We start from the raw sequence: 13,247 nt of genomic DNA on the forward strand, positions 1-13,247 counted from the left end.
AGGAGGAATAACATCTTGTAGGAGTGAGGAAGAGCCAGTTGTGAGTGTGGGGGAAGTTCGTGAGGCAGTGGGTAGAATGAAAGGGGGTAAGGCAGCTGAGATTGATGAGATAAAGATAGAAATGTTAAAAGCAGGTGGGGATATAGTTTTGGAGTGGTTGGTGCTATTATTTAATAAATGTATGGAAGAGGGTTAGGTACCTAGGGATGGCAGAGAGCATGCATACTTCCTTTGTATAAAGGTAAAGGGGACAAAAGAGAGTGCAAAAATTATAGGGGGATAAGTCTGTTGAGTATACCTGGTAAAGCGTATGGTAGAGTTATTATTGAAAGAATTAAGAGTAAGAAGAAGAGTAGGATAGCAGATGAACAAGGATACTTTAGGAAAGGTAGGGAGTGTGTAGACCAAGTGTTTACAGTGAAACATATAAGTGAACAGTATTTAGATAAGACTAAAGAGGTTTTTGTGGCATTTTTATGGATTTGGAAAAGGCGTATGACAGGGTGGATAGGGGGGCAATGTGGCAGATGTTGCAGCTGTATGGTATAGGAGGTAGGTTACTGAAAACAGTGAAGAGTTTTTACGAGGACAGTGAGGCTCAAGTTAGAGTATGTAGGAAAGAGGGAGATTATTTCCCAGTAAAAGTAGGCCTTAGACAAGGATGTGTGATGTCACTGTGGTTGTTCAGTATATTTATAGATGGGGTTGTAAGAGAAGTGAATGCAAGGGTCTTGGCAAGAGGCATGGAGTTAAAAGATAAAGAATCAAACATAAAATGGGAGTTGTCACAGTTGCTTTTTGCTGATGACACTGTGCTCTTGGGAGATTCTGAAGAGAAGTTGCAGAGGTTGGTGGATGAATTTGGTAGGGTATGTAAAAGAAGAAAATTAAAAGTGAATATAGGAAAGAGTAAGGTTATGAGGATAAAAAGATTAGTTGATGAAAGATTGGATATCAGATTGGAGGGAGAGAGTATGGAGGAGGTGAATGTATTCAGATATTTGGGAGTGGATATGTCAGTGGATGGGTCTATGAAAGATGAGGTGAATCATAGAATTAATGAGGGGAAAAGGGTGAGTGTGAGCAAAGTAACATTTATGAAGGGGTTCAGGGAAACCGGCAGGCCGGACTTGAGTCCTGGAGATGGGAAGTACAGTGCCTGCACTCTGAAGGAGGGGTGTTAATGTTGCAGTTTAAAAACTGTAGTGTAAAGCACCCTTCTGGCAAGAGAGTGATGGAGTGAATGATGGTGAAAGTTTTTCTATTTCGGGCCACCCTGCCTTGGTGGGAATCGGCTAGTGTGATAATAATAATAATAAAAAGGGTGAGTGGTGCACTTAGGAGTCTGTGGAGACAAAGAACTTTGTCCTTGGAAGCAAAGAGGGCAGTGTATGAGAGTATAGTTTTACCAATGCTCTTATATGGGTGTGAAGCATGGGTGATGAATGTTGCAGCGAGGAGAAGGCTAGAGGCAGTGGATATGTCTTGTCTGAGGGCAATGTGTGGTGTGAATATAATGCAGAGAATTTGTAGTTTGGAAGTTAGGAGGATGTGTGGGATTGCCAAAACTGTTGTCCAGAGGGCTGAGGAAGGGTTGTTGAGGTGGTTCGGACATGTAGAGAGAATGGAACGAAACAGAATGACTTCGGGAGTGTATAAATCTGTAGTGGAGGGAAGGTGGGGTAGGGGTCGGCCTAGGAAAGCTTGGAGGGAGGGGGTAAAGGAGGTTTTGCATGCAGGGGGCTTGGACTTCAGCAAGCATGCGTGAGCGTATTTGATAGGAGTGAATGGGGACAAATGGTTTTTAATACTTGATGTGCTGTTGAAGTGTGAGCAAAGTAACATTTATGAAGGGATTCAGGGAAACTGGCAGGCCAGACATGAGTCCTGGAGATGGGAAGTACAGTGTCTGCACTCTGAAGGAGGGGTGTTAATGTTGCAGTTTTATAAACTGTAGTGTAAAGCACCCCTCTGACAAGACAATGATGGAGTGAATGATGATGAAAGTTTTTCTTTTTCAGGCTACCCTGCCTTGGTGGGAATCGGCCGATATGTTAATAAAAAAAAAATAAATAATAAAAAAAATGATTTTAATCAAGCTGAATTATATGCTGTATAGTGAAACAGTTGAATAATTACCATTTTTTCCTTCCTTCAGTGCTGCCAAGTTATCGGGCCACAGTAGTAAGGTATCACACCAATTTTTCATGGCTGTGTAGGGCCATCGGTATTCCCTGCCTGGCAGCTGAAATCTGTCGTACTTATAAATTCGTCACTGCTAGCCAGGTGAGTGTTCTTTTCTGTGATTGCTGTTTTTGGATTAGTAATAATGGTAAAATTATCAACAAAATGTTAGGAAAATGGACACAGATGCAATTAATGTGACATTGTGGCAACATTTTGCTCTCCATAGCTTTGGTAGGTAAGACACATAGGCAACAGTTAGGCAACTTTATTCCGAAATGTTTCGCCTACACAGTAGGCTTCTTCAGTCGAATACAGAAAGTAGGCAGGAACAGTAGAGATGTTCCTGCCTACTTTCTGTATTCGACTGAAGAAGCCTACTCTGTAGGCGAAACGTTTCGGAATAAAGTTGTCTAACTGTTGCCTATGTGTCTTACCTACCAACCTGTCGGTATTGTATACCATTTTGATATTCATCCTGTCAGACACTGCAACACAATGGCATCTTGCTACAGAAAACACCTTGGACAACTTCTACAAGTGAGAATTGTTAGATTTGAGAGGGACCTGACCTCTCAGTGGCTACATTCTCACTACTACTACTCTGCACCTCTCCTTCCGACAGTATTTAAGTCTCTGCACTGTTGCTTGATCTTCAGATAGTTCCTGACCATCGAACTGAACTTCTCCAGGCTGAGGGACTGACAACCTCAAATCTACGACTTCAAGGGTGATGGACTGATTACATCGTCTTCACATCTCTACTGTTCCTGCCTACTTTCTGTATTCGACTGAAGAAGCCTACTGTGTAGGCGAAACGTTTCGGAATAAAGTTGCCTAACTGTTGCCTATGTGTCTTACCTACCAACCTGTCGGTATTGTATACCATTTTGATATTCTCCATAGCTTTGTAACGTGTGACAGAACTCTGGAGAGCAAAACATTGCCACAATAAAATGTCACTATAGTTGTATCTGTGTCCATTTACCTAATATTTTTGGATTGTAAGAGTGATTATAGAATGAGTTTGCTTGGAAATAAGAGTTGATGTAAGTTAGGCTGACACAGAGTTGACTAATGGACAGTTTGAAGGTACTACAGCCTCTCTTCACTTAATGATGGAGTTCCATTCCTAAGACTACATTGGTAAATGAATTTGTTGCTAAGCAAGGAGCATAATATAATGGTAGTGCATTTGTCAACCATCTTTGATATTTTAATGTCACCTTTGCACAATTTATAACATTTTTAGTATATTTTTAAATGTTTATACAGTAGTGTACTGTATATTGTAATACACAGAATAGAGGAAATCAGCTCTAATATTTAGGTATGCATACTGGTCAGAGATCCCATCGTAAGTCTGAGTTGTTGGTAAATGAGCACGTCGCTAAGTGAGGAGATACTGTACTCTTTGTGATCAGTGAAACTGCTTATACTTTTATAGTATATGTTGCTTTTTTTTTCAACTTTGTTGAAACACGGGTTGCCATAACTTGTACATATTATGTCCATACACACCTCTCTCCTGTATACTCCTTGATTGCATTCATTGACCGGTACATTGGTGTAGTAACTGACGGTTTTCTTTACACAGCAAATTGTTATTCACTCTAATAGCTCTGCACTTGTCTCCTCTTCATAAGTGCTGGCAGTATTCCTTGTATCCATATTTGTTTCACTGCCTGAGATTTGTGGTTCACTTTATAGGCTGGAGAATGTAGATTGTCTATTTCTTGGTTGTGTCTGGAATGTTAATTTGATTAGTCCCAGTGGATGAGAAGTATATGTTGAGCTTATTTACTGTATCAATAACTGTGAGTGAAGGGTCAGTGTTTTAAAAGTAGGATATGTTTATTCTTTGGTACCTTATTTGATCTTGGGATATTGGAGTTTTTCAAGCTGCATGCCTTTTGTTAACTGTTTATTAGATTTTTTTTTTCCAGTTAGACTGGAAAGTGTTGCAGTTTTTTTTTTTAATTTAACCCTTTGACTGTTTCGGTTGTATATATACGTCTTACGAGCCACCGTGTTTGACGTATATATACTCAAAAATTTTAGCGGCTTCAAATTGAGCAGGAGAAAGCTGGTAGGCCCACATGTGAGAGAATGGGTTTGTGTAGTCAGTGTGCACCATATAAGAAAAATCCTGCAGCATGCAGTGCATAATGAAAAAAAAAACTCCGACCGTTTTTTTGGATTAAAACGCCGACTTTGTGATGCATTTTTGTATAGTATTTATGATTGTATTTTCGTTTTCTTGATCTCATTTGATAGAATGGAAAACATATTATAGAAGTAGAGTGGTTTTGATTGGTTTTACTATGAAAAGAACCTTGAAATGGAGCTCAAAGTAGGGGACATGTTTGATTTTTGCCGATGTTCAAAAGTTAACAAATGATGTCATTGTCCAATAAATGTCCAACTAGCCATTCTTATATGCAGTCATGAATGGGTTGACATTATTTATACAATTATTACAATATTGCAATAGTCTGCATAACAGTAAATCTTCTATTTTTTGTTTGAATAAAAATTCAAAATAGAAATCAAGAGTAATATCAGAGGGGCCTGGAGACATGACTGATAAACAAAGAAAATATTATTTTAGAGCCAGAAATGTCTGCATTGTTCATTCTAGATCCTATTTTGAAATTGGCATATTTTTTAATTTGCGTGAAATTGGCCAAATTGCAAATTTCTGACCACGTTACTGGGCAGTTGAAATCAGTAAATGGGCAGTTTCTTGTACTCAATTGATAGAACAAATGGAGTTCTAAAGAACTAGCTATGAGTTTGGTCGACTGGAACAATGGAATTAGCCAAAAATAGGGCTCAAAGTGGGCGAAATCGCCGATTTGTAAATATCGCCGAGGTCACTAACTTCGCAGGAGCGTAATTCTGTAAGTTTCCCATCAAATTTCGTTCTTTTGGTGTCATCACCATTGGGAAAGGATTCTCTTATCATTTCATAATTTTTTTTTTTTCTTCAAAAATTTTTCGACACCAGGAGACACCTCAGGATTTGGGGTTTCGACAGTCAAGGGGTTAAGACTAGCCTTAGCCTATACTTAGTATCATAGTCATGTTTCTGGTTGATTCATCTAAATGTGCCTTTAGTGAGCCATCGGTTCCTTTGGCATTTGGTGTGATGGCTTTGGTTGTCAAAAACAGTATTATGCATTGTTATTGTTGACTTTCATTGAGAAAGTTATTTGATCTTACACAACACAAATAACCCACACATAAGAAAATGAAACTTAGGATTACGTTTTGGTCAAACTTGGACTATTACTAGTCATGCAAAAGTGTGAAAGGGAAGGAGTTACAAAGTTAATTCATTCCAGAAGGCTGGTCAAGTGCCGATACCAAACGAATTTGTTCCCATAAGAAATAATGTAAATTAGATTAGTCTGTTTCAGACCCCCAAACATACACTTACAAAAGCACTTAAAAAATACACTCAAATAATTGTTTGAGTTGGGAGCTGTTTGAAACTCAAGGTACCACTGTATTAGTATTGTTCACTTCTTTCTCATCTACAGAAAAAAGTGGACACCATTCTCAGATTTCAAACCTGCATAAAATCTGTTGTAATACATAAATTCCTGTGGTACCAGCATCCATTACGTGTATAGCATTTCTAGTGCGATTGCCCATCAGTCAGCCTCCTGGCACTGGCTCCTTTCTTCCTATTTTCTTCCCAATAATTGTTTCATATATGCTGGATCAGTAATGATAATCATACTCAATATACACCACCTCTGTAATGCTCATTTCATTTTGGAAAAAAAGTTTTTAGTGTATATCACAAATGAAATCAATGTCTACAAACTAATTCATGGTGTCAGGATATATTTCTGGTCACTTATTTTTCCATTTATTTGATGTGCTGGATCAAGAGTTTAACTAAACAGTACTCAGTATGTAAGTTTCCCAGTGATACTCATTACAAAACAAGTTTATATTAATTGTCTTAATCAGTGTCTGTTCACAAACTTCTTCATGGTATTGTATCGCTGAAGCAGGTTTGGTTTCCTTATTTACGGTCTGTCTTTATTTGGTCTCTGCCCATAGGATCATTTACTTTCTCTGATTCTTATTGTTGAAGGGTACCCTAATTACTGTATTTCAGCTTTGCTCCTCAATTCTTTACTGGCATTAATCAAAATTAGTTTACAATATAAAGTACAGTGGTCCCCCGCTTTTCGTAGTTCCCGGCAATCGTAAAATTCGCCAATCATAGGGGTATTTTCGTATAAACATGGACTCGCTTTTCATAGGTTGACTCGCGAGTCGTAGTTCGTCCGGGACGCGTACCCACAGCGTGAGCCAGGGCGGCAGCCAGTCTGGCATTGTTTACCAGTGAGCGAAGGTCCCCTCACGTGCTCCAGCAAAATATTTTATAATATTCCATTTATTTTAGTGCTTGAAAGTACTAAATAAGCTACCATGGCTCCAAAGAAAGCTCCTAGTGCCAAGCCTGTGGTAAAGAAGGTGAGAAATACGATTGAATTTAAGAAAACCATCATTGAACAATATGAAAGTGGTACAAGTGTGGCCGAACTGTCCAGGATGTATAAGAAACCCTACACAACCTTATGTTCCATAGTGGCCAAGAAAAATGAAATAAAGGATGCTGTTGTTGCAAAGGGAGTAACTATGCTGACAAAAATGAGATCACCAGTACTGGAAGAGGTTGAGAAGTTATTATTGGTGTGGATAAATGAGAAACAATTAGCAGGAGATACTCTTATGACTTCGTTTATTTGTGAAAAGGCTAGGCAGTTGCATGAAGATTTGGTAAAGAAATTGCCTGCAAATAATGGTGAAGTGAGTGAATTTAAGGCCAGCAAAGGCTGGTTTGAGAAATTTAAGAACCGTACTGGCATACACAGTGTGGTAAGGCATGGTGAGGCTGCCAGTTTGGACCACAAGGCGGTGAAAAATATGTGCATGAATTCCAGGAGTACATAGAGGCTGAAGGACTGAAACCTGAACAAAGTGTTCAATTGTGACGAAACAGGCCTCTTTTGGAAGAAAATGCCAAAGAGGACCTTCATTACACAAGAGGAAAAGGTAATGCCAGGACACAAGCCTATGAAAGACAGGCTGACGCTAATGTTCTGTGCTAATGAAAATCCCAGAGTGTTCAGGAAAAACAATGTTATGAAAAGTAAATTGTTTGTGTTTTGGAAATCTAATAGTAAGGCATGGGTCACGAGGGAAATTTTCGTCGAGTGGTTCAATGAAGTGTTTGGCCCTAGTGTGAAGGAGTATCTCCTGGAAAAGAAATTGGATCTCAAGTGCCTGCTAGTAATGGACAATGCACCTGCTCATCCTCCAAACTTGGATGACCTAATTTTCGAGGAGTTTGGGTTCATCACAGTAAAGTTCTTGCCCCCGAATACCACTCCTCTCCTCCAACCCATGGACCAGCAGGTTATTGCAAACTTTAAAAAACTCTACACAAAAGCAATGTTTCACAGGTGCTTGACTGTGACCACAGACACTCACTTGACCCTAAGGGAATTTTGGAGAGAACACTTCAGCATCCTCCACTGCATAACCCTTATAGGTATGGCTTGGGAGGGAGTGACTACCAGGACTTTGAACTCTGCCTGGAGAAAATTGTGGCCAGATTGTGTCAACAAGAGGGATTTTGAAGAATTTGGGACTGACCCTAATGAGCCTTTGTCTGTTGTAAAATCAATTGTGGCACTGGGAGTTCCATGGGGTTGGATGTGAGTTTGGAGGATGTGGAAGAATTGGTGGAAGACCACAATGAAGAGCTCACCACTGAGGAGCTGCAAGAGCTTCAGCAGGAAGAGCAACACATTGCAGCTCAGAATCTTGCTGCAGAGGAGGAGGAAGAGAGATGGAAGAAGGTGCCTTCTTCAGAAATTAAAGAGATTTTTACTATGTGGGGTAAGATGGAAAGCTTTATGGAGAAACATCACCCTAACAAGGTTGTTGCAAGCCAGGTTGGCAACATGTACAGTGACAAAGTCTTGGGCCATTTTAGGGAAGTGTTAAAGAGACGCCAGAAACAGAGCTCTCTCCACAGTTATTTTGTGAGACAGGACTCCAGTGACTCTCAAGGTGGTCCTAGTGGCATTAAGAAACAGAGAAGAGAAGCAACCCCAGAAAAGCAAATGGTACCTGAGGTGTTGATGGAAGGGGATTCCCCTTCCAAACTATAAACAATCCACTCTCTCTCCTCCTCCAGTCTCCCATACACTAAGAAGAATCTCCAATAAAGGTAAGTGTTATGCTGTTAATGTTTCATTCATCATTTCCCATTGTATTGTTTATGTACTACATGTATATTTCATGTTAAAAATTTTTTTGCTTTAATACTTCTGGGTGTCAGGAACGGATTAATTGTATTTACATTATTTCTTATGGGGAAAATTGATTCGTAAATCGTAAATTTCGTTTATAGTAATGGCTCCAGGAACGGATTAATTACGAACAACGAGGGACCACTGAATAATAAAAAATAACAGATCTTCAGACCTGCACACTACATGTAAGCAACTTTCAATGTTATATTTTATATTTATAACTGATGTGCCCTAGGTAGTAGGTTGGTAGACAGCAACCACCCAGGGAGGTACTACTGTCCTGCCAAGTGAGTGTAAAACGAAAGCCTGTAATTGTTTTACATGATGGTAGGATTGCTGGTGTCCTTTTTTCTGTCTCATAAACATGCAAGATTTCAGGTAAGTCTTGCTGCTTCTACTTGCACTTGGTCACACTACACATACATGTACAAGCTTATATATACACACACCCCTCTGGGTTTTCTTCTATTTTCTTTCTAGTTCTTGTTCTTGTTGTTTATTTCCTCTTATCTCCATGGGGAAGTGGAACAGAATTCTTCCTCCGTAAGCCATGCATGTTGCAAGAGGCGACTAAAATGCTGGGAGCAAGGGGCTAGTAACCCCTTCTCTCAAATAAATTACTAAATTTAAAAAGAGAAACTTTCGTTTTTCCTTTTGGGCCACCCCGCCTCGGTAGGATACGGCCGATGTGTTGAAAGAAAGAACTGATGTGCATTTTTTTTTTTTTAACATGCTTATCTCCCACTGAGGCAGGGTGACCTGAAAAAGGAAATGAAAGTTAAAGAATAAAATGGCACAATACAGTGACTGGAACAACACACAAACGACTCGTAAATGGTCCAAGTCAGACCACAGCATGGTTGTGGGCTCCTCTCTCTTATGTGCGGGTTGTTTGTGTGAAATGAAAGTTTTCCTTCTTTTTACATTCGTAATTTATACATAAGGGATTATTAGCCCCTTGCTCCTGGCATTTTAATTGCCTTTTATGACATGAATGACTTATGGAGGAACACACAAACAAAAACTTTTTTCTACAAGATGGAGTGTAGTATTTTATGCAAAAGAGGTGATTGACATATAGAAACCCTCTCGTTATGCAAAGCATTGCAGGTGAAGGGCACTTCATTTCCTTGAGGAGAATATAAATATTGTTTATCAAAGTTTTACCATGTGCTGGGGCTACTTTATTGATTGTTTCTCAAACTGGTTGTTTATTAAATAATTTTTCATAATGTTTTGAGAGAACATTAGCCTCAAATTTATTTTAGCAATGCAACAAAATGTTTACCAAGTCACCACACATGACACCTGTAGTCACATGCCGGAATATTTGTTGATCATCTGAAAAAAATTAACAGTGCAGAATATGGTATTTTAAAATCTCTATGGTTTTGGGGAAATTCTAGTACATTTTTGAGTGTTTAGTGTGTTGACATTTCTAAAGAGTTTATTTATTTGTTTGTATGCTATTTCTATTTTTTCTTTTACATTAAGTCACTTAGACTGCCACTCATTTCTAATAATTTTCATTAAATGTGTTCATCCATTCTGAACCCTTTAAAAGTGAGCAATGATTAATTTTACAGTACTATTAACACTAGCTAAGTTTTTCTTATTGTCTTTCTTCACAGTTATTCCTGTTAAGTGCAGTGACAACTTTTATAAACTCATCATTAAAGAGTCGCCATAAAGACCAGCTAACAGATATGGTCAGCACTGCCTCTGTGGTAGCTATACTTGCATTATCTGTGACAGGTATGTACTCTTTGTCATGCAGGGGTCACTTGTAACTATTATAATAGTTGTTCATAACAAGTGTGCACTAAATCTTATTGTGAGAAATTTTAAAACATTATCTTCATCATAATTTGTACCTCATGTGCTTTAGTATAGATTAAGATTTTAAGGCCAATTTGTTCGGTAACTGTAGCAAAGCACAGAGAGAAAGAGGAACACAGCAGTACAACTTGCTGTGCACATCAGGTCATACTCTCCTACTTGGTATATTCATCTACATCAAGTGCTGTACAACTATGAAATAATTACTGTCCTACTGTACAACTATGATACACTCCTTAGTATTAAGTAGACTGTAAGCCAATAATGTTAAGTTGGCCCATAATGCCTAGGCATAATAGATGCTCTCTTTGCATTGCAACCCACTATTGTAAATACAAAATCTCAATGTACTGTTTGCAAAGACATAAAATAAATAAATAAAGTAAATGCTTTACTTCTCTTATAAGAACAAAAAGGAAAGAAGAGCAGTGTCTACTGGACCATGCTGTCCTCTTCCAAGTCTCTCGTTCTCCTTTCCACTCTTCGTTGTATTTTTCTTGCACATTGGTGATTAATCAAATGTAGAGAACGTCAACTCTGTTTATATTCTGTAATACAAGTTATAAATATTTTACTCATGTGATTTGAAAGACCCATTTAAAGCTAGCTGTAGGTTTATTATATATTATTTTTTGTAAGATTTTTATGAGACTTGTGATGACTTGTACATTAAACTTTCTTATTGTGTGACACTACACAAAAAAAATTTGTGTGAACTCGATTGAAAGGTTAATTTTCTGTACAGTGCTTGAAAAAGCCTTGATAATATGCTCTGTAAATATCAAAGCATCAAGTGCTCAAACTTTGGGCCCAATTTGGGCCCTGTCACCCATGCCACCTTGCCTTGTAGGGTGTTAATCAGAAAATTTTATTTATTCTCATCACCCTATCTCATCTCTGGATATCAACCATGGCACCCAAGAGGAATATTAGTGTTAGAGATGTCAAGAAGAGGAAGAGTGACAGATGATATCAAAGTGTTAATTTAGATACATTTAGTACTTTTGAGTTGGTGCATGTGTGATGAAGACTGCACTCACTTTTGGTGTAAGAAAGTTCAACTTATGTACTATTAATGACAATGAAAAGAGAATAAGAACTTATGCAATGAGTACTGCAGATTTTGACTGGGTGAAAAGATTTTGAGGTCAATACAGAAGTGTAAAGCAGATTGAGATGCATTACAGTACACCCATCACCTACTGATACCTCTGCATCCACATCAACACGAGACCTGCACCCATCTGCTGCAGCCCGGTAGAATCATATCAATCTTCACACACTTCCATGTCAATAAGCAACAATAACTTGAATGTAAGGTAAGATAAGTTGTATTAACCCTTTGACTGTCGCAAGCCCCTTTCTGAAACTATCGTTCTGTGTCGAAAAATATTTAAAAAAAAAAAAAAAAAAATTCTTGTGAAATGATAGAGAACTTTTTCCCGATGGTAATGATACCAAAAGTATGAAATTTGTTCGAAAACTTACAGAATTTTGCTCCCGCGAAGTTAGCAATCTTGACGATATATACGCATCGGCCGTTTCGCCGATTTTGAGCCCTATTTTCGGCCAGTTCCATTGTTCCAGTCGACCAGACTCATAGCAGTTTCTTTAGAACTCCATTTTTCTATCAACTGAGCAAAAGAAACTGCCCATTTACCAATTTTAACTACCCAATAAAGTAGTCAGAAATTGGCAATTTGGCCAATTTTACACAAATTAAAAAAGATGCCAATTTCAAAATAGGGTCCAAAATAAACAATGCAGACATTCTAGGCACCAAAATAACATATCCTCTGTTCATTAGTCATGTGTCCAGGCCCCTCTTATATTACTCTTGCTTTCTATTTTGATTTTTTATTCACACAAAAAATAGAAGATTTACTGTATTGCAGACTACTGCATTATTGTAAAAATGGTATAAATAATATCAGTGCACTAGTGAAAGAATATTAGACTCCCCAGTTGACATGTATTGGACATGTGGTGTGATTTGTTTACTCTCGAACATTGGAAAAATCGAACATTTCTGCTACTTAGAGCTCAATTTCAAGGTCACTTTTGTTGTGAAACTAATAAAAATCACCACTATTTCTGTAATATGTTTTTCATTCTATCAATGAGACCATGAAAACGAGAATGCAACCATAAATGCTATACGAAAATACACCTCAAAGTCAGCGTTTTAATTAAAAAACAGTCAGTTTTTTTTTCTCATTATGCACTGCGTGCTGCAGGATTTTTTTTATACAATGCGCACTGACCACACAGACCCATTCTCTCACATGTGGGCCTACCAGCTTTCTCCTGCTTGATTTGAAGCCAATAGAATTATTGAGTATATACAGTGGACCCCCACCTTACGATGACATCACGTTACGTTACATCCGCCTTATGATGGCATCACATTACGTTAAATCTGCCATACGATACATTTGAACGCAAAAATTTTGCCTTGCCTCACGCGATTCGTCCAGGACACGTCCCACGTGTGGCCTCAGCTGCCCCGTGGGTGCCAGTGTTTACGAGCCAGCCAGTGCGGTCGCATCCACCCATACATTTGGTACATTTCATATTATCACAGTGTTTTTAGTGACTGTAGCTGCAAAATAAGTCACCATGGGCCCCAAGAAAGCTTCTAGTGCCAACCCTGCGGTAAAAAGGGTGAAAATTACTATGGAAATGAAGAAAGAGATAATTGCTAAGTACGAAAGTGGAGTGCGTGTCTCGGAGCTGGCCAGGTTGTATACCAAACCCCAATCAACCATCGCTACTATCGTGGCCAACAAAACGACAGTCAAGGAAGCTGTTCTTGCAAAAGGTGCAAGTTTGTTTTCAAAACAGAGATCGCAAGTACTCGAAGATGTTGAGAGACTG

The 13,247-nt window shown here is 38.6% G+C and overlaps 1 protein-coding gene across 3 annotated transcripts in view; it reads left to right on the forward strand.

Moving 5' to 3' along the window:
- Positions 1-13,247, forward strand: part of LOC138852360 (uncharacterized) — a 126,967-nt gene that overhangs the window by 76,406 nt on the left and 37,314 nt on the right. For all 3 annotated transcript variants that reach the window (XM_070082443.1, XM_070082442.1, XM_070082441.1), the window contains 2 exons: positions 2,159-2,286; positions 10,163-10,286. In XM_070082443.1, coding sequence (XP_069938544.1) covers positions 2,159-2,286; positions 10,163-10,286 — 252 coding nt within the window. The remainder of the gene's footprint in view (positions 1-2,158; positions 2,287-10,162; positions 10,287-13,247) is intronic.

Source organism: Cherax quadricarinatus, chromosome 7 (genome assembly GCF_038502225.1).
Source record: "Cherax quadricarinatus isolate ZL_2023a chromosome 7, ASM3850222v1, whole genome shotgun sequence".
Taxonomy (NCBI): Eukaryota; Metazoa; Arthropoda; class Malacostraca; order Decapoda; family Parastacidae; genus Cherax; species Cherax quadricarinatus.